We start from the raw sequence: 27,000 nt of genomic DNA, 5'->3' as shown, positions 1-27,000 counted from the left end.
ATGCATGTTACCAGAGGACAATGGCTAGCAACTTGAAAGAACAAGACAAAAAACAATGAACTTGGCTACAGAATGAAGAACTCTGATGAAAATTAGGAGGAATTTGCCTATAAATGACGACAAAGTTTCAGAAAAGATTTCCCAATGTGAGGAGTGTAGATAAACTTCCAAGTCTGCAGACTGGGCAGTAGGAATCTTAAAGCAGGGACCCTGGGCAGTGTGCACTAAGGTCCACAACATAAAATCAAGCCTAGTCATTTCATATCTAAAGACTCCATGACAAAACAATGCATGCTGAAAAGTCTGATCTGTATCAAGTTAAGAATAGGTAGAACTGACTTGTGCCAAATAGTCAGAAAGCAGTTATCTTTGAGGAATGTTAACCAGGATGGGCATAAAGAACCTTCTGAAACAATAGATAATGCCTTTATTTTTATCTAGAGTATATATAAGACTTAACTGTTCTCTGCACACACAAATGTAAACACACATATATGCATGTGAATTTATAATAGATTGTAAAAGGAGAATCTTAAAGTTTTTAAGATAAATTAACACAGCATTGCAATATGTAAATTGTAATTGTTCAAAAGATTTAAAGTTTTCTATTATTGTGATACTTTGATAATTCCTTGGTAATTTTGATGAGTAAAATTATTTCAATTATTTGTACTTGAGGCCTTTTGAATATCTCAAAAATAAAAGACAAAAGTGATAAAGAGATGCGAATGTTGAGTGAACTTAATCTAAGAAAAGAAACAAGCAAGCAAGATAGCAACCAACAGACAGGCAAAACTACCATCTAAAGTCGGAACCGCAGTGAAGAGGTGGGAAGTCACACTTACAAAGACTAAGTACACGGCTGCCACCTAGCAGGCGAAGCTGGTACGACCTCTGGAAGGTCGGACACATCTTCAGAAAACAGACACATCAAAACACATTTCCTGACAACATTCTCAAAATATAAAGTTTAAATCCTATCTGCTAGTTTAGACAGTAGCTAACTGATCAAATATTCATGCTCTAAAATAGCCAATCAAAGCTCAAGCCACAGCACCAGTGCTGAGAAGCCCTGAGGTCTCAAGTGCTTTTCCATTTTACCATTGTGCTTTCTGTACTCGCTCCAAGGCTGCAGGTTGCCATGTCTGTTCTCCAGAAGAAAGACGGGCAATGAAGGATTTCCTCCTCCAATGAATGAGCTCTGAGCATCTGGAGTCCAGGAAGGGAGACCTAGGCCTCTTTGTTTTAACAGCAGAAATTCCCACTGAAGCTTCATCACCTCTGCAATGTTTCTATGGCCTACACACACAGACACAGACACACACACAGACACACACAGACACAGACACACACACACACACAGACACACACACACACACACACACACACACACACAAACACACACGAGAAGGAAAGACTACAATGAATCTGGAGATACAACAATGCTGACACCAGGCTCCTAAACAGACATCCAAAGACCAGAGAGGACAGGGCAGTATCTCACGTTCATGCCACTTTTCCTAAACACTAGGTTAAATACCATTACTTTCTGGCACTTGACCATTCTTACCTAAGTAGGGCCTTGCAGCCTTAGCACCAGTGAAATGGGGAAAACTTTAGTAATTAAAGGGACCTTCACAGTTACTGCCACCCTCACCAGCACACAGACACCTTCACACAATAACAGCCCCAACACCTACACAGTAACATAAAGGAGGCTAGTCAAGTCTTATAATCAAAAACAACCTAAATAACGGGAACAAGAGACTGAGGTTACAGTAGTTATAAAATCTGTAGCCAAAGTGTAAGACAATTGAGCGTGCCAGACACTGAAGCATGGGGTCTAAAGAAATTACAAGTGCCACCCAGCAGTCAGATGACTAAAGTTGCAGGATCCACACTGGTCCTAGGTATCACATTGACAAGTCAGTTCACAGCTGCACAACTCAATCTCATCACCTATATTTACCAAAGTGGGATTTCCACAGTGTGTTCCAGACTTAAACACAAATTCAGTGGCATGCCTTTTAAAAAAAGGATCTCATGATTAAGCAGGTGCAGGAAAGTATATATACTATAGACTACCTTTAGAGTCGCAATCTTATTTTAGGATGGATAAAGGCTCTAAAAAGTGCTACAGTTAAATGTTAGACTTTTTAAATACAACCTGTCCAAGCTAATGGTCTACTAAACAACCTCCTCTAATGAATAATAATATCACAAAACACACGTTACTATTTCTCACAATACTAAAGACAAAATTACCATATGAAATACCAAGGCTACTTCACCAAGAGCTGTGATGGCAAGGACCTAAACAAGTCCTTGAACACCTGTGATCAGAGCAACCGTTTTCATGGCAGCCAGAAGGTAGCAGCAACCAAGAATCCAACAGCAAATGAATGCACAAATAAATTGTATATACACACTGATATATCTCACTACTTTACCCAGGCTAGCCTCCCAGGCACTAGAATTACAGGAATAAACACACCTGGTTTAGGAAATCCTTTAACAACATAACAAACACAAACCTTGAAGAAATTATATGAAGTGCAATAAGCCAGCCACAAAAGGTCTAATGTTTCCACTTTTATAAGGTACCTGTGACTTCAATTTAGAGATAGAAAGTAGAATGGTAGCTGCCAGATACAGGAGAAGAGGAAAGAAGAAAGGGGGCTTTGTTTAATGGGTACTGAGTTGTAACTTGGGAAGATGAAAATAACCTAGAAATGGATATTTGATAAGTGTGTAATAATGTGAACGTACCTAACACCACTGAATTGTTGTTAAAAATTTAACTATATTTTACCATAAATTAAAAATAATAAAGCTACTCTGACAATGAATTGGTTTTCTCCCAATTCTAATATTTGATCATTATGAAATTAATAAAGTAGTCAACATAAATTTCCTTACCTCTGCAACATTACAAATTGACCCCAAGGCTTCACCTCGAAAACCATAGGTTGTCAGATTCTCCAGGTCTTCGTGACTGTTTATCTTTGAGGTGTAGTACTTCACTGCCATCACAGGTACATCCACAGCCTTGATGCCCTCACCATTGTCCCGAACCTCGATTTTGTCAAACCCATAGTTCTCCTATCGGAAGTTAAGAACACTTTCAGTTCATAAAAACATTACACTGCAATCAATTTAGAAGCGCAAATTAAACAATCTGGCTATTTGACAACTTTAAAGGAAAGATAACACTATGCAAACAGGAGTTTCTATTCCTTAGCTCTGCTAATCCCCAGGTATGGTACAATGAGCAAGGTGCTTGTTTTCTCTGGATCTCGACTCAACTACAACACAAGGAGGCCAAGCTAATCTCCTGAGGGTTCTATGAACTTTTTTACTAGCACAGATATTTGTGGTCATTTATATTTATACTTGAATTAAAAGTTCTGACAGAGCTCTTATGTACATCATCCCCCAAATGAAATAAAACACTACCACCAGCAAAAACCCACCTGCTCTACTCAGCAAGAATCCAGCAACCACTCTTATTTAGTCTGATTTTTTATCTAGTTTTTCCCTTGTTGCTTTCATAAAAAATTTTAAGTATTTAGTACCTTATAATTTTCTAAAGTTTTTATTATAAATATCATCAAACAGAAAACTGTTGAGAAAATATATCTAACTTGGTAATCTATTTTAAATTTGAAAATTAAGAAAGCAAACTCCATTCATATCTTACTTCTATGATACTGAGCTGCACATATACAAGAGACCTTACTTTCTATGAATATCACATTCTAAACACAGTCACCAATTGTCATCTGCCTCGCTCTGAAAATCTCTGCAGACATCACCACACTACAAAGGGAAAAACCTTCTGGGATTTATACTGACTCCATATTATACAATGATATCACACTTTCAATAACCTAAAATCTTATAATACCTTGCCAGCATTTTTAAAAATAAACTATGCATACAAAGCATTATCAGGAAATACCTAAGATTTCAGCTCTCATACAGCTCTCAATCTAAAATTAATCTGACATTCTGGAAACAGCATGTCTGCTACATTTTATTAAACAACAGACAAAAAACATCAACCAGAGAAATATAAATCTTGCAACATAAATAACTCCATGAATCTGAATATAATAAAAACACAAAAATTCCCATGAATGTTTAAAATAGTACCAACTTATGTCCAGAATCAGAATAAAACAGGCCTAAGTATATATATATATATATATATATATATATATATATATATATATATATATATATATCAGACCCAGTGAAGTAGTTTACTTAGAAATCCTACAAAGTAGATGAGTAGATATGACTAAGTACAGCATTAATTTACTTCTATAAGAATGTTTCCATTGTTTTGTTGACAGATGGAGGCAGATAAAGAGATCCACAGCCAGGCACCAGGCTGAGCTCCGGAAATCCAATTGATGAGAGAGAGGAGAGATACTGCAGGCGAGGGACATTGAGATCATGATGGGAGGACGTGCAGAGATGACCAGCCACACTAGTGGAAGCCCATGAACTGTGGACTGGTGGCTGTGGAGCCCCCATGGGACTGGACTAGACCCTCTGGACACGGAAGACGGTTGTTTGGCTTGAACTATTTGGGGGGCACCCAGGCAGGGGGATTGGGATCTGTCCCTGGTCTATAGGCAGGCTTCTGGGAATCTGGTGCCTGTGGTGTGACACCTTGCACAGCCTTGGTACAGTGGGAAGGGGCTTGGACCTGCCTAGGCTCAGTGTGCTGGGCTCTGCTGACTCCCCATGGGAGACCTCGATTTGGGGGATGTGGGGATGCGGGGTGTCTTGGGAAAAGGGCTGGGGGGTGGAGGGGGGGTCTGTGGATAGCATGAGGAGTGAGTAGAAAATTTCTTAATAAAGAAAAAAACAAAACAAAACAATTTTTCTTCCAGAGACACTTAAGAACAAGATATACATTTCAAGAAATAAACAAAACTTTTCTGGGTTTTCTTTGAGGAAAAGGTAAAGACCTACAGGAAGTAAGAATGAGATGTATCTTTGCCTTCTAGGAGTCTTAGATGATATCTGTCAGATATAAGGACACAGACACTTGTACTTATTGTTACCTATACTCTCTCTAATCAGACTGATTATACAAAATACCTAAGAAAAATAGTCACTCTTTGGTTTTAATTCAATAAACTGTTTTTCACATTTTTAGCACATAGAATATTATTTAAAGCAGAGGTTCTCAACCTTCCTAATGCTGTGACCCTTTAATACAGTTCCTCATGTTGTGGTGATCCCGAACCATGAACTTATTTTTGTTGCTACTTCATAACTATAATTTTGCTACTGTTATGAATCATAATGTAAACATCTGATATAGAGGACACCTGATATGTGACCCCTGTGACCCACAGGTTGAGAACTGCTGATTTAAAGGCACAATTGGGCAGACGTTCTGCAATTATGCTCCATGGTACAGCGGCGGCGGCAGCAGTTGTATACATTCTCTGGATGTACAGCAGCGTGTGTATGTACACTCTCAAGCCTTCCTTATAATCTGAAACTGTAAGAGTGGAGCTTAGTAACCACCTGACAGAGCCCCCAACCTAACCTGATGTACCCCATACACCCTGGACATAGGTGAGAAACCTTAAGTTAGGAACACTTTATTTCAATCTCATTTTCACTACTAGCTAATGAAGTGACTTAGGCAAGTTTTGGGAACATTGACTTTTTGTAAAATGGTCAATGAAATTTTTATGAGAAGTGCTTGAGATTTATGATAACAACCTGAATTTTAACTGATAATAAGTAAAAGTGAGATCCTTTTATCACAGAGTATCCCTGTCAGGATTATCATGTTACAGTACTTGCAATAACACAAATATCTGATAATTAGATTTTAAAAATCATATTCTTACGTTCAGTAATATAAACTTATGTTCCTGGTATATAGCAGGTAACAGACAGGTAGGGAGGACACAAAAATATAGGGTCTAACTCTATGAGCTTGAAATTTAAAATGGGGGGAAAACATTCAAACTAACTGCAATATGTTACAAACACTGTTGGTGCTTCCTAAACATTTCCCATCCATAATTTCTTTTCACCCACCAAAGTTGTACACAATTTCTGGTATACAGATATATAAAATAGGGATACAAACACAATACTTAATAATTGAAATAATACCTTGTTATACATATAATTTTACCATTTATTAAAGATGAATACATATTTGCACACTGATGTGATCGGTGGAACTGCTTGCTTATTTTTTACATAATTATATCATGGAGGAACATTTGCTATTTTAGCACAGGACATCTTCAAAGCTCTAAGGTTTGATCTGATTCTATAATTACAATGTTAATAACACACTTTTTGTTTATGTATGTTGTATAAAACTGCACAAATACATTCAGGGCCTATGGTGGTTTAAATTAGAATGGCCCACATAGGCTCATATTTGGGAAGAACAAGAAGTATGGCCTTTTTGGAGAATGTGTGTCTCTTGGGGTGAGCTTCAGGCCCAGCTTCTTTCTCTGCCTCCAACTTGTGGATCAGGATGTAGCTCTCAGTTCCTTCTCTAGCACCATGCTTGCCTGCATGCCACCATGCTCCTTGCCATGATAATAATAGGCTCACCTCTGAAACTATAATCAAGCCCCAACTACATGCTTTCTAAATTGCCTACATCATGGTGTCCCCTCACAACAATAGAAAAGTAACTAAGACACAAATTGGTACCAGGGACTGGGGTATTACTGTGACAGACTTGATCATGCTGCTTCTTGGAGATATATGGAAAACACTGGGACCTTGGATAGGAAAGCTGTTGAATACTGAACATAAATGTAATGGGCCATCCTAGTACAATCTTGGAAGACAGTAGTGCTGAAAGCAATCTGGACTACAGAGGCCTAGCTCAACAAGTTTCAGAGGGGAACTGGGCTAGAGACCATTCTTACGGTATGTTGGCAAAGAACGTAGCTGCTTTTTGCCCTTGTCCTAAGAATCTGCTTCAGGCTAAATTGAAGAGTTTGGGATTACTGTCCTTAGTAGAGGAGATTTCAAGACAACCTAGGATGACTCTGTCATGTGGTTATTAGTGACTGATATGCAGATCTTCACCGTAGAGGAGCAAGCAGAGCAAACAGAAATATAAATGCATTTTGATGATCAAATGAGCACCAGGGAATATAAGGTCATGTTGAAGCATTGGTTTTTGCGGAAAAAGATTGGGGGTGGGGAGGTCTCAGGGCAAGACCCCACCCTGTTAACCCTGCAAACTGTGTAAAGAAAAGGCCTAGGAATTGAAGGAAGCTTATGCAACAAAGAAAAACATCAACAAATCAAACCTTCTGCGAATGTAACCCAAGGAACAGGAGTAAAGGGGCTATGGAAGCTTCCCCCTTGGTCTTGCTCAGACCAGAGGGGGAGTGAGTCCCTGCACGGAGGCCCAGACAGGAAAGACTGGACTGTGCTGAGGACTCCAGGGTGCTGAAGATACCAGACCCTGAGATGTCTGAGGAGAGCTGCATTCAGGGGGCAGAACCAGCTCCAGAGAGAAGTGTGTTGCAGACCACAAAGCTGAAGGAGTGGGAAATCTGAAGAGCTATCTGTGCCCGTGATACTGGACACAGAGCTGTAGCATTTGGACTTTGCCCTACTGGTTTCCTCATTACACACTCTCCTACCTTAGAGTGGCCCCGTATGTTCTGTGCCATCGTATGTTAGAAGTATATAATGTGATTTTGATTTTACAGGGGGTTACAGTTAAGAGACTGCCTTGAATGTCAGAAGAAACTTCGGACTTTTAAGGTGTTGAGACTGTGAAAGACTATGAGGACTTTTGAAGTTGAAGTAAATGTATCTTGTATTATGATATGGCTACAAGCTTCTGGGGACCTGCGATGGCTATTCTTGGTTGTCAACTTGACGATATCTGGACTGAACTATCATCCAGAAATGGAGGGCACAATTGTGATCTGGATCTTGAGGCAAGAAAACTACATGCCTTTGATTTGGATCTTGAGGCGGGAAGACACACCTTTACTCTGGGCCACACCTTCTGCTGGAAGTCTATATGAGGACAAGGGAAGAAGGAAGGGTGTGTGTTCATTATTCTCCTGCTTGCCCTCACCTTGTCAGCACATCCATTCCTTCACTGGCACTGGAGTCTACTTCTTCAGGATTCCAGCATATACAGAAGAAGCCTTGTGGGCCTGAGCATCGTCTGGATTCTTGGACTTTCTATTCACAGCTAGCCATTGTTGAACTGCAGCCTACAAATCATCCCAATAAATTCCCATTTATATGTGTGTGTGCATATATATGGGGGGGGGGGGGAGAGAGAGAGAGAGAGAGAGAGAGAGAGAGAGAGAGAGAGAGAGAGAGAGAGATTCATTCTATAAGTTTTGTGACTCTAGGGAACCCTGACTAAAACAGGACCAGAGAGTGAAATATGGTGTTTTGAATGGGAATGACCCTCATAGGTTCATATATGAATATACTTAATCCCACTAGTAGGTGGGACCTATTTGGAGAAAAACTAGGAGGTGTGGCCTTGGGGGATGTGTGTCTCAGAAGGTGGCCTTTGGTACCATTCCCAATTAGTATTCTTTGACTCCTACTTGAGGATAAGAATGTAGGCTCTTTGCTACTGCTCCAGTGCCACGCCTGCCTGCTGCCTGGCCATGATGGTCACAGACTCACCCTCTGAAACTGTAAACCCACCGTCAACTAAATGCTTTCTCTTATAAGCTCCCTTGTTTACGGTGTCACTTCAAAAGAAAAGTAACGAAGACAGGGCCATTTCATAGACTGTTAGAAAGGATATGCTAATCCCAACCCAAAATTCATGTAATGATTTTTTTTTTTTTATGAAATTTAAATCACTAGCTAAAACAGCAAATTTAAAAACCTAATATCCTAGCGTGGTATAGTAATTTGAAAATAAAGAGATTTACATGCTTACCTCCTGAGGAATGATGGTAGGAAGATATTTAAAGTCTTTGTTTTCATGATTGAATGCATATGTGTCTACAAGAGCAGAGAACTTAGCGTGTACAGTAAGAACAATTCACAGCATGCAACAGTCTGAATTCACGGTGAGGTGCTGCAGGCATGTCCTGGGAGCATGCACACCGTGAAGTGTGTGCTGTGTGTTCAGAAACTGGATTTAGGTCATATAAATAACCAAGATACACATTAAAAGAAAATAGACATTCAACTGAGTGTTTGGGTGAGAGACCCCTATCTAGCGTAGGTTTTCTTCTGTGATTTCCTTTAGTGTTACTATAGTCTTGGTTTAAATTACAATCTACTCTTTAAAATGAGTTCAAAAAAGCCCAATGCCTGGGAAAGAAAAGAAAGCAACAATGTACCAGGACAATCTGTCAGGCCCACTTTGCTCTACAGGCATCTGTTTCACAGGGACGCTCACTCACCAGTTTAACTTCCACGCTGGTGGCTCCAGCATCCAAGGAGTTTTCAATGAGCTCTTTTACGACACTGACCACCGACGTGATTATCTGAGAACTGGACAGGAGGCGGACTGTCGCTGCAGGCAACTGTTTCATCCTCGCTCTCAGCAGAGCAGCTACAACAGAATCACGAGGTGTAAAACAGGAACAGGACTTACCGGCAGACAGTAATAACAGACGACATGGCAGAGCCCACTGTGTTTAGCCATTATGTACGCAAGGCTTGACTGTAAGCTCACTCAGTATGAGATAATTAATTCCTTACCAGTATCCTTAGAATCAGGAACCATTACCATCTCCATTTTGTAAGATTACTGAGCTATGCAAGAGGAAACTAAGCTCCTTCAGTTGTTAAAACACAGGGTCAAGATTTTGATACAAGAAGTCCTGAAACATATGTAATTAGTTACCTCCCACAAGTGTACAACCACACAAACAGCTCTAAAAATAAGTCCAGGAGACTTTCAGATAAGATGGCAGACTAGAAGCTCCCTCCATGTGACTGGGGAAGTAGAGAAAGACTTTCAGGTAAGATGGCAGACTGGAAGCTCCCTCTGGCAGCACCAGAGTAAGGAAAAAATAGACCAAACATGGAAGAACCTAGAGGGAGAAACGGAAAGGAGGAAGTGGTAAAAAAAAAAGAATAAGACCATTTGTTTTGAACAACAAAATAGTAAAAATAAAAAAATATTTAAGTGATTAAAGATTTAAGTGACTAAGACAGGACAGTCTGTGTGCAAAGAGAGAAAGAGAAGAGCTTTGGAGTCCACACAGGTAATGACAGGGCAGCTTGCCAAGTGCAGAGGAGAAGCTGGGCAACACTGAGAAGTACTCCCAGCCAGAGGCAGCAGTACAGCCCTGCCCACAGCAGGGGGGAGGAGGCAGGAGACCCATCCAAACCCAGATTCTCCTCCTGAAATGGACTAGGTTTGAGCCAACAAGAGAGCGCCACTCACCAAGACCCTCCACGATACCCGGGAAAGATACAAAACCAACAGATGCACAAATCACAACACAGAAAATAGTAGAAATAAAAGCAACATGACTCCTCCAAAAGATCACACTGAAAGGCTTGGGTTTGAGGTTCACAGGGGACCCTGAGGCAGACTGTCCTTTTGGGTAAGAGATTCATTCACAGAATTAACACCCTGGAAAGACAGCGTGGCAGACATGCCTATGAGAATTCAGACCCACAAGGCACAGGGGGTCCTTTCTTACAGCGCTGCTTAGACAAATCATCTAAATTTTAAAAAATCAACAAAGAAACTTGATAGTTAAACTATACCACACATCTAATGGTTCATCTCTGTACACAAAATACACTATCCAACAGACACAGAGTACACATTCTTAGCAGCCCACGGTACCTTTGCTAAAATAGACAGCACCGTCAGCCACAAACTGAGATTTAAAAAATCAAATCATCTCTTGTCTTTTCAGACAGCAATGGAAGAAAACTAGAAATCAGCAGCAGGTAAAACAAAAGAGGCCATAAAGGTACTTGGAAACTGAATGGTACATTCTAGAACGACCAGCTGGCAGAGAGGAAAGTTTTTAATTTTCTAGAATCAAATGAAAACAAGTTACTAGAACCTTTGGGATATAAATAGAACCATTTTCAAAAGAAAGTTGAGAGCTTTGAGTGCTTACATTAAAAAAGCAGTGAGCTCTCAAGTAACCAACAAATGATGTGCCTCAATGTCTTAGAAAAAACAGAACAAACCAAACCCAAAGGTAGTAGAGAGCAAATAATAAAGACCAGGGCAGCAGCTGATAAAAGGCTGTAAAAGAGCAATACGCAAAGTCAAAAGTTGTTAATCTAAAAAAATAAGTGAGGTTGACAAAGCCCTAGCCAAACTAAAACAAAGAAAAGATTGAATCAATAATTAGATATGTTAGAAATGAAAAGGTCATGTGACAAGAGTCCAGTGGAGCCCAGAGGGTCATTAGGCTCCCCCCCCCCCCCCTCGCACATGGTGTTAAGCATTTGAACTTCCCCAGCTGGTGGTTTCAAGCTACTCTGACCCTCATCTACCTATGATGTAAATTATGGTCTTTGTGACTGCCTTTTAAGCACTGTATGTTGGAATTCCTGGCCACTCCCCCAGCTACATGACCGCAGTTCAGATGGTTAGTCATTCCAGGGCTTGACGTTCTATGTAATTCCTGCGCTAGGCCTAAGCACATTCTCTTCTGTTCCTCCTTCCCTAATAAAGACTGATAGTGGGTTTTGTCGTGTCTCTAGGCTTTTCTCACATGTTAACAGCACCGCTTAATGAATAACATTGCGCCGCCACATAAAAACCAACACTGTATCCCCAAATTTAAGCACCAAGAGGCAGGCATGAGCCATCATAAAAAAGGACTAAAATTTTTAATTGGCTTAATCAAAGTGGTTGTCAATAACTACCTAACATGGATCATTTCATCACCACATGGGTGCTAGGAACTGAACCCAGGTCCTCTACAAGAGCAGCAAATGCTCTTAACCTCTGAGCCATCTCTCCAGCCCAGGGAAAGAGATCTTATGGGAAGGGGAAGGAGGTAAAATGGAAGAACACGTGTCATGAAAGCAGAAGCATTAACTAATGGAGGGAGGGAACCAAAAAATGAGCAAGAATTGGGAACCAGGAAGGAGAAAAATAAGAACAAAGAAGAACACATGTATGAATGAAAACGCCATAACAAAACCCACTGCTCTCATGCAAACTTAACAAATAAATCAGACAGAAATTCCACAAATGGCTTAAGTGGGAGAGAACTGTCTTTCTACTTCTTTCTCCAAGAGTTTTGAGTATAACCAACATGTACAATTCCTATTTCTGTCCTATTAAATTCCAACCATCTGCTGGAGTCACCAGCTCAAACTCAAGTTATTCCCATCCGATTAATCAAGCAGTCAAACCCACATGGAATGAGTTCCAGTTCTCACATTCTTCTATCTTCACACTTAGCCCCTCCCTTATGAAATCTAGCACCCAGACACTGTTCTAAGCTCTTCATATATGAATTGACTTTAATCTAAGTGTGAAAAGGAGACACTGTGCAAGCATTCATGATTATCACCATTTAAGATGTGCACGTTAGAAATGTGAACGTTCTCAAGGTCAAAGAGCTGCTTATGTTGGCCTTCCCTCCACCTGACCCACAAAAAAGGACAAAAAGCCAGGAAGTAACTAGGAAGGTTTGTATACATGATTTCCTGATGACGCACCACATGACGTGCAGAAGCACAAACTTGGTCATAGTTCATTACAACTTGACCCAAATGTCCTCCAAGGACACCTGCCTTACAGCTGCTCGACCTCAGGCTGATCCACTTTCCTCAGCAGTCACAGCACTCCGTTCACTAAGGTCTGCTGAACTCATCTCATTGGTGTTGTTACAAACTTCCCTTGGCCTCAACTCTGCAAATAATACACGCCATTAATCTTGGAAGGTGTTTTTTAGGTAATAAAGAGGAATGAAAACAGAATGACTTAGTGGTTGGGCATGATTACTTCTCAAAAGTTAGATTAAAATTTTTACTTTCAATCTATTTCCTTAAATGTCCTGGTCCAAACTCATTACATCAGATCGCTGAGTCATTGAAGGCAGTAGAATCGTGGAGACAAATGAATTTTAAAGACTTAAAAAAAAAATCACCATTTAGCTGTCAATAATTGAAGAATGGTAAGAACTGCTGAATAATATATATATAAAATGTATGATGTGCCTGGCTAGCAATGACCACATGATGCTGACAACTTGGAATGTGGATAATGATTCAATCATGTGACTCAACAGCTTGACTGACATGTCATTAGACATGCAAATGTTTTGAAGCTCTATAATGCCTTTTTAGACCATTGAGCTCTTTTGGATTGGCTCTCAAGACTCTAGAATCACTTTTAATACAAATTAGTCAGGCCCGAGACATGTCAAATAACTATCTTCTGCATTACTAGGCATTACTGTCTCTAACCATGTTGTGAAAAATCTCTGTGCAGGTATTACAGGCTCTTCATATGATGAACCAAAACAGAAACAACAAAAACAAAATCCCCAAAACTTAAAATGAAAATCCCATTACTTAAAAGACACACAGGGAGACTTTTGCTGTTGGTATGTAGCCCTGCCAGCTTGAAATTCATAGAGTAGGCCAGGTCAGCCTCAAACTTGCAGAGATTTGTGCCTCTTCAGTGCTAGAACTACAAATGTACATGTAGTAAGGAGGGAGCTTTCTATCTGCCTTCATTTATGCCTAACTTCAGAAAATATTTTGGGATGATAATGATTAGCTTGACAACATGTAACTCCTCTAGAATGTTAAGTTTTTGTTTTTCAAAAAATCTTTGGAAAAAAAAAAAAAAACTCAGCCAAGCGGTGGTGGCGCACGCCTTTAATTCCAGCACTCGGGAGGCAGAGGCAGGCGGATCTCTGTGAGTTCCAGGCCAGCCTGGTCTCCAAAGCGAGTTCCAGGAAAGGCGCAGAGCTACACAGAGAAACCCTGTCTCAAAAAACCAAAAAAAAAAAAAAAAAAACCTCTAAGTCATTCCACATGACTAACTCCATGTTCATATGATGAACTGAACCCATAGAATCTAGTTTTAAACAAAATTATAATACAAAGCTCGGAACCAAAAGGTCAGTTTATGGTTCTTTCTCAGGCAATGTAACGCCAGCTGTCACATAACTGTGCAGCAAGGGGGTGGGAGGTGGCATTGTAACATTTTTATCTATGAAATTCTAGGAAGAGGCTAACCTGGGTTCTTACAATTCACAAGCCTTTTTTGCTACACATAAGGAAGGCAAAGCTGATTGGCACAGCAGAAAAACAGACCAAAGGCCCAAACCCAGGTCTTAGGATCTTTACTAAGTTTGAAACAAACTCAAATTCCTCTGCACAAACAAGTTATCACCTATAAAAACAGAGATAACTCCTTGCTGGTTGTTGCAAGGATCAAATAAAAAAGTACATATAAAAACAGGCATGGTGGGGGGGCTGAAGAGATGGCTCAGTGGTTAAGAGCACTTGACTGCTCTTCCAGAGGTCCTGAGTTCAATTCCCAGCAACCACATGGTGGCTCACAACCATCTGTAAATGAGATCAGATTCCTTCTTCTGGTATATACATAAAATACATGAATAAATAAATCTTAAAAAAAAAACCAAACAGGCACGGTGAAGGCACAGGAGAGGATGGGGGATGACACAGTGAAACCAATTACTTTGTGTTTTAGCAAAGAAGAAAGTAACTAGGCACAGTGGCACATACATAGCTATCTATAATCCTAGGCCTTGGGAGGCTGAGGAAGATGAAGCATTCAAAGCAGCCTGGGCTTAATAGCAAGATCCTACTGGGGGGAGCAGAATGTCATTTAAATGGTAAAGTCCTAAAAATACAATTATTATTATTTTGTCTATCAACTTCCTGGTGTGCAGTACTTTGTTCTAACAGCTGGAACAAAGACACCAACTCTTTTCCACCTCCCTTTGTCTATCCAGCCTCCCTACAAGCAAGAACTAGCCAAAACTCCCTTCCAGCAGTCTTCTCCTTTTCCATGGGACCAAGCTTGAAGAAGTACCCTTACTTACTGTTACAAATTCCCTGTCGGCACATCATCTCTAAAACCGTTGCCAAGTAGCTTATAGCTACAACCACCTTTACAGAATTCTTCTACTCTATTCAGCAGTGAACTCTGAAGGAATAAACTATTTCCTTGGGACCTATGCTGCATTTTTCTTTGGTTTGGTACTTAGGACCAAACCAGGGTCTTGCATATGACAGGTAAGTGCTGTACCATTGCTACATCCCCAGTGAAGGGCCATACTCCTTTACTTCCCAGATATTACCATCTATCTGTCTCTGATATCTTTGTCTTTCTTGGCTTTCTTCTCAGGAAGGTGAGCATCCCCCAACATCTCTCCCCTTTTCTTAGGTAACTTAACACCCCAACCTAAATCTGTATGGTCATGTGATCTTGCTCTTCCTAAAACTGGCATTTCTAACAGTAACTGTCCCTGCTGCCTCAGGTAAGCATCTGTAAAACAGACCTTATTTATCATCCCTCCTCCCTCACGCTTGCCACTTAGCTTTGCTGCCTCTATTAGTGGCCACCACAGTCGGTCAAGAACTTGCCTTTGTTAGCGAACTCTATTTGTAACCCACTATCCAGCTTCCTCTTAATCCATCACTTCCAGTATCAGCCCCAACAATCCTTTCCCATCAATCACTGGAATGACACTTCTCTCTCCCACACTCCTTAAGTTCTTGGCTTGCATCAGGCAAAGGATGCTTGTCAAAACCTTATCCTAAATTACATAACCTTTAGACTGCAAGTTGCCACGGTTTCAACTCCCTCCATCTGTATGTTTAATTTTACACTGGCCTCCATACCATCTCCCACCCCAGTGCACCTCCAACTTCTTCCTGGACTCTAGGGCCTGATTTATCTTCCTTCTAAATATAGATGGCCTAAGAAACAGAATAAATTTTATCGTATCTCAGAATCTTTCTATAATTCCTGTTTGCTAATAAAATTAATAGACAACAAAAGAACTTCACAGGCTCTTTTATAACCCTCAACACACTCCCATTCCTCTACTACAAATGGAATTGAAGAGCTTGACAACTTGCATAAGATCACAACCTTCCTTTCATGGTCTTCCCCCTGTCCTTCCTAACTTTCTTAGGATGATACTCTTCCCAGAACTTCTGGTCGGCCCCTTATTATTTCCCCTCCGAATGACTTCAATAACTACCTAATTGATATTCGGACTTGAATATTTATAAGTTGTTTCTATAATTTAAATATTTTTGTTATTCTAAGTTTTTTGAAGATTTTTTCAATTGTTAAACATGTTAAGTTCAAATTCCCTACTATCCTATCTTTCTAATTTCATCCCATTTTCCAGATGTGTACTAAGCAGGCCGTCCTACACAATGTGGTTCCCTTAACCTCAATGTGGCAGGATTCCCTGGATCCCATGACACCTTCTTCCTGAGATGCCTTGTGCCCCCCCAGTCCTAAAGTTCTTCTCTATTCTGGTCTCCTTACCTTTAGCTACCAACAGATTGGGCAGTCCTTCCTTGTTTTTGATTTAAACCCATAAAAGGCTATTTTATTTATACGGCCCTTCCTCTTGGCTCTGGAATGTGGCATATTAGGAATGTGCACTGAAGACCTCTTTTGAAAAACAGAAGGGTGATGCCAGGTTTACATGTCAGCACTGGATACCTGCATTGTCAGAACAGGATTCATGTCTGCTGAAGGAGATCAACACTGCTGTTTAAGTGTGCTATGAACAGAAAGTCAGTTAAGAGAAACTGATGTATCTACAAAAAGAAAGAGATTCGAGAACTTAGAATTTAGGGAGAAAACAACACATTTTAAACCCAGTCCAACTGTTCCATAGAACCAAAACAAGTACTAGATACTACACATACGTGCAAGCATTCTGCCAACTTAAAATGTTTTCCAGTTACTTCTGAAATAAATATCACAAACTTTTATAAATACAAATCACTAAGGCAAAGAAAATGCAATTTCAACGATGATTCGGAAGAAAATGGATTAATCAAGTTATTTTCCTCTCCTTCCTCAATGAGACGAACTTCTGGTATTAACATTTCTTTAGGATGTACTACACGTGGCTTTCATCGGGGATAAACACAAATCGACAGATTTTGCGAAAACACACAGCACTACAAGCCGCTACCCTCTCTAGCAAGACGAAACTTTCGGGTCTTGCACACCAAGGGTCTGTGTGAGGAGCTCCCACTACTGCCTAGCAGAAACCCGGGAGAATGGGCACACGTGCGCGCGCTCGCGCGCCTCGCAGGAACGCCCCTGACCCCGGGAGGCGGCTGCAGCCTCCCCGAGCATCACCGGGCGTGCTCGATCGCCGTGACACTACCTTCTGGCTCGCGCGAGGTAAGGCATTCACCACGCACCGCGGCGTGCAGTCAGCAAGCGCTCGGGAGCGGGGCCTACTTTGCGGGACGCCTGCACGGTCGCAGCGCGCGCGCGCGCGCTCGGCGGGACGGGCGCTCGCGCGCCTCTTGGCCCCGCCCACCGCTGGAGGTGGGGCCGGCGCGTTCGGCAGCCAATCGGCCGCTGGCTTTGGCAGGCTTCCGGAAGCGGCGCCGCGCAGCAGCGGCCCTCCGGCGTGAGGACGTACTGTCGTTGTCGCGGGGCTGGTCCGGCGACGTGCGGGCCGCCGGGAGCTGGCGGCAGGTAAGCTCGAAGGCTCCGGGAAGCTGCGGGACGGCCGGACGGCCTGCGGCAGAGCGGGTTTCCGCTGCGAGCCGGGCTCGCTCGCGCTGCGCAGGCCCGGGGGCCGCGGGTGCTCTTCGCGGTCGTCGTGCCCACGGGGCTGCTGAGGGATGCGCGGCTGCGAGCCGGGCGGTGGGAGCTTGCGATGGCTGTGCGCGGGCGGGGAAGGCCCGGCCCGGGTGGGAAATTCTTTGTCTGCCGCACACCTGCTGGGAAGGGTTTTTCTAGGCTGGCCTAAGTGGCCATTTGAGGCCTGCTTCCAGCGTTTTTTACATTCTGTGAGATGTTCGAAGTATTAACATTTTAAAAGGCCTTATAGACGCCGGGTTTTTATAGAAGCAAGATTTGCGCGAGACTTTCCCAAAGTAATTTTCATCATTGCCTATTTCCGTAGATCTTGAGAAGCCGAAAGAACATTGCACTCCAGAAACACTTGCTTAGCAGGGTGAAAATCCCTTTCTGCAAATTCTGCAACAGAAGAAAGAGTTCTATGTGCTTTTGAATGGGAGGAGAAATGTTCTAGCAATTTTCCCTCTCTCAGACAATACCCATTTCAGTTTGATGGTAACAAACTAAAGTCGTAGACCCCAGTAAATTGTATGCTCACCACGATGGCTGAGCACTAATACCAGTTCTTACGTGTTTTTTCCTGAACATTAGAGGAAGGAAAAGCCGATGAGGGGTGACGTAAAGAAAAACTAATTGGAGAGTTTGGCTAAAGAAATGATGAGAAAGATTCATGGCTTTAACCTAGTTGTGCTACAATCTGAGCTCCTAACCACGTAAAGCTTTCTTTCACATTACACTGACAGCTTGTTAGTTCTAGGTTCACTATTCAAAAGGAAGCACCTAGCGAGACAGTAGTGTCTTACACTTGTAACCCCACCATTTGGAGGCTGAAGCAGGAGTACCTGTGAGTCTGATCTTGTAGGGGAAAAAAAGGTTAAAATGTTCCATTACTTGTTAGCATCTGGCCACTAAGACTGGTTGGGTCGGTTCTTCCCCCACCTTTTCAAAGTATTAATTCTATTGGTGATTACCATGTTTTTCAAAACTAGCCACACAGAGGAATAAAAATAGTATATGGAAAACTAATTAAAGGGAACAAAAACAAAAAGATGACCTGAAAATATAAAATGGGCTAGACTACCGGGGGAGGAAGTGGGGAGAGCAGGAGAGGGAAGGAGGAGGGATTGGCCTTGAACACTGTATAGGCATGTGTGGAAATACTGCAAGGAAACCTGCTGACTTGCACAATTTAGAACTAGTAATTAGTTTATTCTGTTTATGTATTTAGCTTCTGGCTTTCATTCTGCTTGCAATATATATCATATATTTCTTTTTTGTTAAAGAATTTTGAGATAGGGTCTTGCTCTGTGGCCCAGGCTGACCTCAACTTTTGGCAGTCCTGCGTGCTGGGCTTACAGGAGTGTACCAACACACTTGGATCCACTTTGAGTTTTCTTTCCTATTACTTCATTTTGTAAAACTGACAGGCTAGAAAACGGGCTTTAGAAAAAGAAACCATACAGATAAGTTGTGTCTGCCTGACTGAAGTGTCAGTCAGTGAGACAATGCTTATATCAGCATCTGTAGACAGTGTATGTTGAAGGTGTGTGTTCCACGTCAGAATGAGGCATTGTGGGTATTTAGGTTTCCAGCTCATAGCATTGTTGATTTGTTTCTTTCCTACAGCGCAAACATGAATGTTGGAGTTGCCCACAGTGAGGTGAACCCCAATACTCGTGTAATGAACAGCCGTGGTATGTGGCTGACATACGCTTTGGGAGTTGGCCTGCTTCATGTTGTATTACTCAGCATCCCCTTCTTCAGTGTTCCTGTTGCTTGGACCTTAACGAACATAATACATAATCTGGTAAGAATTCCGTCTTATTTTAAACATGTAAAATCTAAGGTTCTGTGTTTGTCCGGGTGTGGGGAGGGGTGGGGCTGTTAATGGAGAGCAGCAATGAAATGCTGTTGAATGAGTACAGATCTTTAGTTTGGAAAGATGAGAAATGTTGTGGAGATAAATGACTGGTGTTTTCATAACAACATGAAGGTTTGTAAAACATTGTAAATAAAACTGTAACTTAGTGGTGTTTGGAGGGTGCGTAGCTCTTCAGTCCTGGGAGTTGAACTCAAGGCCCTGCGCGTGCCAGGTAAGCTCTACTGCACTACACCTCCAGCCCAGCACCTTAGAGATTTTGTTAACAACTCTATATTCTATGCTATAGAAGTCCTATTTAAGCCAGGCAGTGGTGGCGCACGCCTTTAATCCCAGCACTTGGGGAGGCAGAGGCAGGCAGATCTTTGTGAGTTCCAGGCCAGCCTGGGCTACAGAGTGAGTTCCAGGACAGGCACCAAAACTACACAGAGAAACCTTGTCTCGAAAAACAAAACAAAACAAAAACTCCTATTTAAGATGTACATGTCCATACTCAGCCTGCAAACATAAACAAATGTGTAATTCAGTGGCTTGAGAGACTGTGAGTTAATTTTGAAGAATTTCAATGTTGGTTAGGATTTTTTTTCTATCACACTTTAACATTAGGCCTTTTTCTAAGAATTTCTTCTCCCATTGTTTGCCATTTGAATAAAAATTACAACATTGTAATTTGGCTTATTATATATTGATTCACTAGAATATTTGAACATTAATTGTTTTATGTTTAATTGAAATCTAATAAAGATCTTTGGTTTGAATCCTTGCAATGTCTCTCTAAATTGCTTAAATATACCTTCTTTACTCTATAAACATTTTATGATTAAGCACATTCAGCATCTTATGGTACATTAAATATTTCTTATTGATTTTCACACTCTTGTATTAGCAGTATGCATTAGCATTAGAGACTATTACAGACTTCATTAATTACTCAGCATATTATTCATCCTTGGAAATTGACTGTTAGGGGAAAAAACCCACACAACATCCTGACTTTTCTTAACTTTGAAGTACTTACTAATGTAGAATGGAAAGGGAAAGATGCAGATAATGTAGAACTTTAACTGAATCCACATTGATTGTATACTTGTTAGAGAGGAGAACAAAAAAGTAGAGGAAATACGTTTTTATATGTTATGGTTAATTTATATATAAATGTAGTTGAAGTTGATGATCAGGATAATGTGTTTGTGGAAATAAGTATCATTTAAGTGATGGACTCTGGTAGAGCATTGCTGTTGTATTTACTTGTTTGAGAGATGGACACACCCATGGAGGTGGCATACACCTTTAATCCCAGCACTAGCTAAGCAGAGGCAGGTGGATCTCTGTGAGTTCAAGGCCAGCCTGGTCTACATATCAAGTTCTTTACACAGAGAGACCCTATTTTTTTTGTTTGTTTGTTTGTTTGTTTGTTTGTTTAAAAAAGAGGGAAAGATGGAATCTCACCATGTTGCCTAAGATGGCTTTGAACTACTTGGTTCAAATAATCTTCCCACCTCATCTTCCCAAGTAAGTAGGACTAAAGGTGCGTACCACCAATGGTGAACAGTTTTTAAATAGTGATTTCTAGAAATACTTTACATTGGTTGTCTCCTTTTGACTAGAACTCTTGTTTTGGCTTCTGTGGGATCATTTTGTCCTTGGTATACCTCTGGTTGTCTTCCTTATTGCCTCTTGTAGGGTCTTCTTTTTATCTGTCCTTTAATCACTTGTGTTCCCCCCCCTTTTTTTTTAATCTTTTTTATGCTCTGTATTCTATATAGATCATTCTGCCTACCTGTACTTTCAGTTTATATCTGTAGAAAGATGCTTGTATTTAGATCACCTTGAAGAAAGCAAGCAAACAGCACACAAAATCATGGTCCTGACTTAACTCTCAGCACATAGAGCCTTCTCCTCTGCCTTCCTTCCAGAGTTCATCTAAAGGCTTTACTGCCTACTGGACTACTGAATTTCAAAGGTAAAGCAATATAATGTCACCCTGATCTTTCCATGAGCAAAGTGGGCACTAGTAATAGCCACTCCAAGAGAGTCAGGCAGAAACATGGCCCTGTTCAAGTAGGGGATATGGTCACTTTTGCGTTATGTAAGTGCTTTTTCCTATGTAAGCCTTTGTTTACTATCTCACTATTTACTTGCCTCTAGCCTCATTTCTTTATCAGATAATTATTACAGTAGTGTTCCACTTTATATGGCTCTTTTCTACCCTCCCCTATTCAGACTTGACTTAGAAATACTTTTTAAATGTGTATCTACACATGGCCTGTTTGTAACTCCTTCAAGGATTCCCCTTTGTGTTTATGGTAAAATCCCAAGCTCTTTGTGTGGCATAATTAATAATTATTAAGTACAGAGACAGAAAGTCTATCTCTGGTCATCTAGCCCCTAATTGAAATACAGGCTGTGTTTCACAGTTTGGAAAAACAGTACTGTTGTTTTGTTTTTTGCCTTGGCTTCAGGCTTTCTCTTCCTATTCCTCACTCTGCCTGGACGATTCCTGTCCAGCAGAACTACTTGAGTTTCACATCCTCTGGGAATCTGTAGGATCCTCTGCATTCTGTTACATGTTCAGCATAGTTTTATAATTACTTTGGATTTTGAAACAGGCTCTTACTCTGTTCCCAAGCTGGCTTTGAACTCTTGGCATTCATCATGTTTCAATTTTTCAAGTGCTGGGATTTCAGGACTGAGCTGCCACATCTGGCTTGTTTATATTTTAATTTCTGCAATCTCATGATGATGATGATGATGATGTGTGTGTATGTATGTATATATGTACTTATTGAATAAATAATATTTAAATGTATTATAGATGCCATTTCCATTCCCACCTCCTTTGTTTTGATGTTGATTGACTAGTGGGCACAATAAGGAAATCATGTTTCTCATTTATTGTTAGTTCACCACACTAAAAACCTAAATTTGGCCGGGCGGTGGTGGCGCACGCCTTTAATCCCAGCACTCGGGAGGCAGAGGCAGGCGGATCTCTGTGAGTTCGAGGCCAGCCTGGTCTACAGCGCGAGATCCAGGAAAGGCGCAAAGCTACACAGAGAAACCCTGTCTTGAAAAAAAAACAAAAAAAAAAACACCTAAATTTAACTAGCTGTAAATATAGCAATTACATGACTGCAACTTGAGGTTGCCTTTGAAAATAGCTTACATTTCAGCCTACATTTCAACCTCTTAGAAGTGTGAACTGTGAATGCTTTTAAGCATGCAAAAGTGGAGCTAATTGGTGTATGAAAACCTGCACTGCTTTTTAGAGCCTACAGTGATATCTTTTATTTGATGCTATAGTTCATTCTTCTTTTTTTTTTAAGATGTATTTTATTTTCATGTATGTCTGTGTATTCATACATATGTTCAGATGCCTGTGGAGGCCAGAAGAGGGTGTCAGATTCCTTGGAGCTGCAGTTACAGGCAGCTGTGAGCTGTCTAATGTGGGTACTAAGAACCCACCTTGGTCCTCAGCAAGAGCCCTTTCCTCATGCCACACTACAGTTCATTCTTGAAGGTTATGAATGAAAATTCTCTTTGAGTCAGTAACTATTAAGTGCTAGTACACCAGATATGTATTTTATTTTCCTAATTATTTTGGTTTATGAATAATGATCATTAATGTTTTTGTATAAAAGGTACTAAAAGTGAGCATACTAAGAGAAGAGATTGTCACTAAAGATGGCGCGCACATACGTGTGTGTGTGTGTGTGTGTGTGTGTGTGTGTGTGTGTGTGTGTGTGTTTTGCTGGGAATTGACCCGTAACCATACACATGCTACGCAGACACCATCACAGAGCTAAATACACACAAGTGCAGACTTTATTATTTTTCACTGAGCGGGGTAAACTTTTGAGTATCACATTTTAAACACTGGTGAGTACAGTGTGGTTTGAAGAAAATAGCAAAAGGATTGTTCTTTTTCCTATATTCTCACAGATAATATGTTATGGAATAGTTCTTTTCTCCCTTATAAAACAGTAATAGTTAATCAAAAATTATTTTTAACCTCTTTTATTGTGTTTAAGATAAAAACCACATCCACATACATTAAAGCAAAATAAAATTATATTGTCTATTAACTAGTACAGAAGACTATAGAAAATTTTTACATTTCATGAGTTTTAATCCATTTTCCCAGTTTGTCTCTGATTATCTTGTTGATTTTGTTTTCTTAATATTTTACAATTTATTTCTAGTTTCTACTTTATGAAAAACTTTCCTTTCTGGTTTTTAGTTTTGGGTGCTTGGATGAACCAAGGGTGGTTTTTAGCATAAGCATGCCAGGTGCTTCACCAAGCCAAAGCAGCTTTAGTGATAAATGATCTATACACCAAAATCTGCCTATTTTAAACATGTAGTTAAATTAAACTTTTCAAGTTTTTCTGAAAATTGTATACATGAATACTGTTATTTACACTGTTTCTACCCCTTGCCCACACCAACTTCTCCTATTCCCTCTTAAATTCATGACCTTTTTAACTCTTGGAGGGAGTATTATCACCCCCAATGGCAGAACTAAGTCTAAATTTTGAGAGGTTAAATACTCTTGAGAATTTTAAAGACACACATTTTCTGTTTCACTATTCCTTTTAGCCTATGTGAAAGTGGCTTCCTTTTATAATGTAAACACACCTTGGCTTAATGTCATCCTGCAGTGTGTCCAATACTTGCTCTATTCTAGGTCCTATTCCTCATGTATTGAGGCCATTGGAAAACAAACATGCAAATAACACAATCATTGCACTGAAATCTATGCATGCACATAAATGGGAGGTTAATTATCAATACAGTTCATTGCTCTGGGATCCATGCATGCACATAAGTGAGGTTAATTATTACTAATGAAGTTTAATTAAGAAGTGGTCACTGAAACTGAGCCATCATGGATGAGGGAATTGGAGTGGTGACATCCAAGCTTTAACCTGAACAAAAACAGAGACCATATACTTTGAGTGTTCTGGCTGTGATTTGGATAGCAGTTTCTGCCCTACCTCACATTACTTCTTTTTATGTCTCATCATCCCTCAGAAGACTGGATTTTTCCAAGACTAGAGATCCAGCTTGCTCAGTTTTGTGTGCATACATGTTCTAGGTCCTCTACACATAAACCACTCACTAAATGTTAAGTATTCTGGAATGTGCATCCGTTCCTCAATAGCTTAGGTATTGTTGAATAATTTTTTTCTGTCCAAATTACCATTTCATTACACATTTTAAAGGTTTTTAAAATCAATGTACAAAATAATAAGTTTCATTGTGGCATTTTTAGAGTATGAATACTGCCGTGTTCCTATTGTCCCCACCCTGTGCCCCACCAGCCATCCCATTTCTCCCCAACAACCTCCTCTGCTTTCACATTGCTAAGTGTACATTCTTAATATGAGAGAAAATACGAATATCTTGTCATTTTCCCCACCCCCTTGTAGTAGTCCTCTTTCATCCCTTTTTCCCCTCTCAGCCCTTCCTCTTCCCTCATCCCTTTCCTACTTCCTTCATGTTCTACATATGTGTATATACGTAAGAGCTAATGTCTGCTGCATGCCAGAAAACATGCAATGTTCTATCTTCCTCTCATTCCTCTCGTTACTCCTTCCCTAAAGGATTTACCTTGCTTTTGTCAGTTAGATGCACAACACACACACACACACACACACACACACACACACACACACACACACACACACACACACACATGTTTGTTTACTCATTAGTAGTGAATAAAACTCTTAAGGGGTACAAATACACATTTTCTCTATTCATTACTTTATTGATGAGCATTTAGGCTTGTTCCTTTGCTGTTGTGAACAGTGCAATAATAATAAACATAAATGTAGTGTATGCTAACATTTATTTTATGGAAACATGTTACTTTTGATTCCCCTTGTATTGGTTTTAACCAAATAATAGTTATGTACCCCAGAAAGCTTCATACTACATAGATACTGACTATAATTTTTCACTGTTACATGAAAACCTAACTTGTCCTTAATTTAAATCATATACTCACCAACAACCTAGAGCCATCATGATACATACTTGTAAAGATAAACTGTGTTTGATAGCCTCTGTTGCTTGCTTTTCAGGGGATGTATGTGTTTTTGCATGCAGTGAAAGGAACGCCTTTTGAAACTCCCGATCAGGGTAGAGCAAGGCTCCTAACCCACTGGGAACAGCTCGACTATGGAGTACAGTTTACATCTTCTCGGAAATTTTTCACAATTTCTCCAATAATTCTGTAAGTGGTAGAAAAGTTAAGATATAATGGATTGGATAGGAGAAAAGTGTTTATCAGATTTAATTGAATTTCAAAACTGTTTTATTAAGAATTTTTATCAGTAAGTAGCTGCCACAAGTAGAGTCATAAGGCACAGGCATTTTTAGGAAGTTGATAACAAACCAGTTTTACTTGAATCAATATAGCTAGAAGCACTACTGTTCATCAATGAATCTTAACATTCTAAGCTTCATAAATCAAGTACATTGTGTCTTTGTTTCTTATAAGGAAATTATAAACACCCTATCATTCTGTATTACATGTCAGATTATTCATCCTAAGCAATGATTTGATGATGATGATGATGATGATGATGATAATTTTATTGGCTACTCATCTCTGTTCAGATGTCTTAGGACAGGCTTCTTGAGAAAAGATTGGTTTACAAACATCGAGGTCAGACTTGAGTTATGAGACTGACCTGCATTGAATCCTGTATGATCTAATATGCTTGGTGTGCTTGCATGTACAATTCTGACAATGGCTGGGGATGTAGCTCAGTGGGAGAGGGCTTGCTCAGCATGTACAGGCCATGAATTTGATTCCTAGCCTCACATAAAACCAGGCATGGTAGTGCACACTTGTACTCCCAGCTCTCAGGGGGTCAAGACAGGAAGTTCAATAACTTGTCTACACCTGCACAGCCAGTTGAAGGCTGTCCTGAGCTACATGCAGCTTTTAACAATGCCCCATACCCAGCCCCTCCCCCCAAAATCTAACTAATGGTACCTGACTTAATCTTGAGGCTCTAAGAAATAAGTCAGATAATTATTTGTAAAGCATCTATTGGAATCTGGTGTCTGTTTTCCTCCCAGTACCTACATCATTATTCCCTCCATTTGAATATTTTATCCTACCCAATTTCTACCTAAGTATTTCTTGAATGTTTTGTGTATAGTCCTGTTTTTGTCCTTTTGGTCAAATTGATTCTAAATGAAATACCATCTTCTTTTTTCTCCCTTGGCTCTATGTAGGGGTAATTGAGAAATAGAAATGCATATTTTCCCTTTTAAGAGTTCATAAGTACATAGATTGCTAACACTATAGCATACAGCTTCATACATAAAA

At 40.3% G+C, this 27,000-nt stretch overlaps 2 protein-coding genes across 10 annotated transcripts in view; one reads left to right on the top strand and one right to left on the bottom strand.

The window, feature by feature from the left end:
- The window catches only part of Pms1 (PMS1 homolog 1, mismatch repair system component), an 82,282-nt gene extending 64,815 nt beyond the window's left edge, over positions 1 to 17,467 (bottom strand). For 5 of the 8 annotated variants that reach the window (XR_008220813.1, XM_052749381.1, XM_052749385.1 and 2 more), the window contains exons 1-4: positions 17,349 to 17,467; positions 16,490 to 16,767; positions 9,414 to 9,565; positions 2,920 to 3,102 (exon numbers count right to left, since the gene is read on the bottom strand). Coding sequence is in view for 7 of the 8 variants with exons in the window: in XM_052749381.1 (XP_052605341.1) it covers positions 2,920 to 3,102; positions 9,414 to 9,545 (315 nt within the window). In the remaining variant the exon portion in view is untranslated. The remainder of the gene's footprint in view (positions 1 to 2,919; positions 3,103 to 9,413; positions 9,566 to 16,489; positions 16,768 to 17,348) is intronic. The other 3 variants (XM_052749383.1, XM_052749382.1, XM_052749384.1) reach the window with 3 other exon arrangements.
- An 83-nt stretch (positions 17,468 to 17,550) lies between these two features.
- Positions 17,551 to 27,000, top strand: part of Ormdl1 (ORMDL sphingolipid biosynthesis regulator 1) — a 12,864-nt gene continuing 3,414 nt past the window's right edge. The window contains exons 1-3 of one of the 2 annotated variants that reach the window (XM_052749396.1): positions 17,551 to 17,668; positions 19,403 to 19,583; positions 25,742 to 25,893. In XM_052749396.1, the coding sequence (XP_052605356.1) occupies positions 19,410 to 19,583; positions 25,742 to 25,893 (326 nt within the window). In that variant the 5' untranslated portion in view covers positions 17,551 to 17,668; positions 19,403 to 19,409. Of the gene's footprint in view, positions 17,669 to 17,894; positions 18,073 to 19,402; positions 19,584 to 25,741; positions 25,894 to 27,000 lie in introns of those variants that run through there. The other variant, XM_052749397.1, reaches the window with a different exon arrangement.

This window comes from Peromyscus californicus, unplaced genomic scaffold (genome assembly GCF_007827085.1).
Source record: "Peromyscus californicus insignis strain IS unplaced genomic scaffold, ASM782708v3 Scaffold_21__1_contigs__length_65335640, whole genome shotgun sequence".
Taxonomy (NCBI): Eukaryota; Metazoa; Chordata; class Mammalia; order Rodentia; family Cricetidae; genus Peromyscus; species Peromyscus californicus.
The sequence above is the reverse complement of the archived record's forward strand: the minus strand, read 5'-3'. Positions and strand labels throughout refer to the sequence as shown.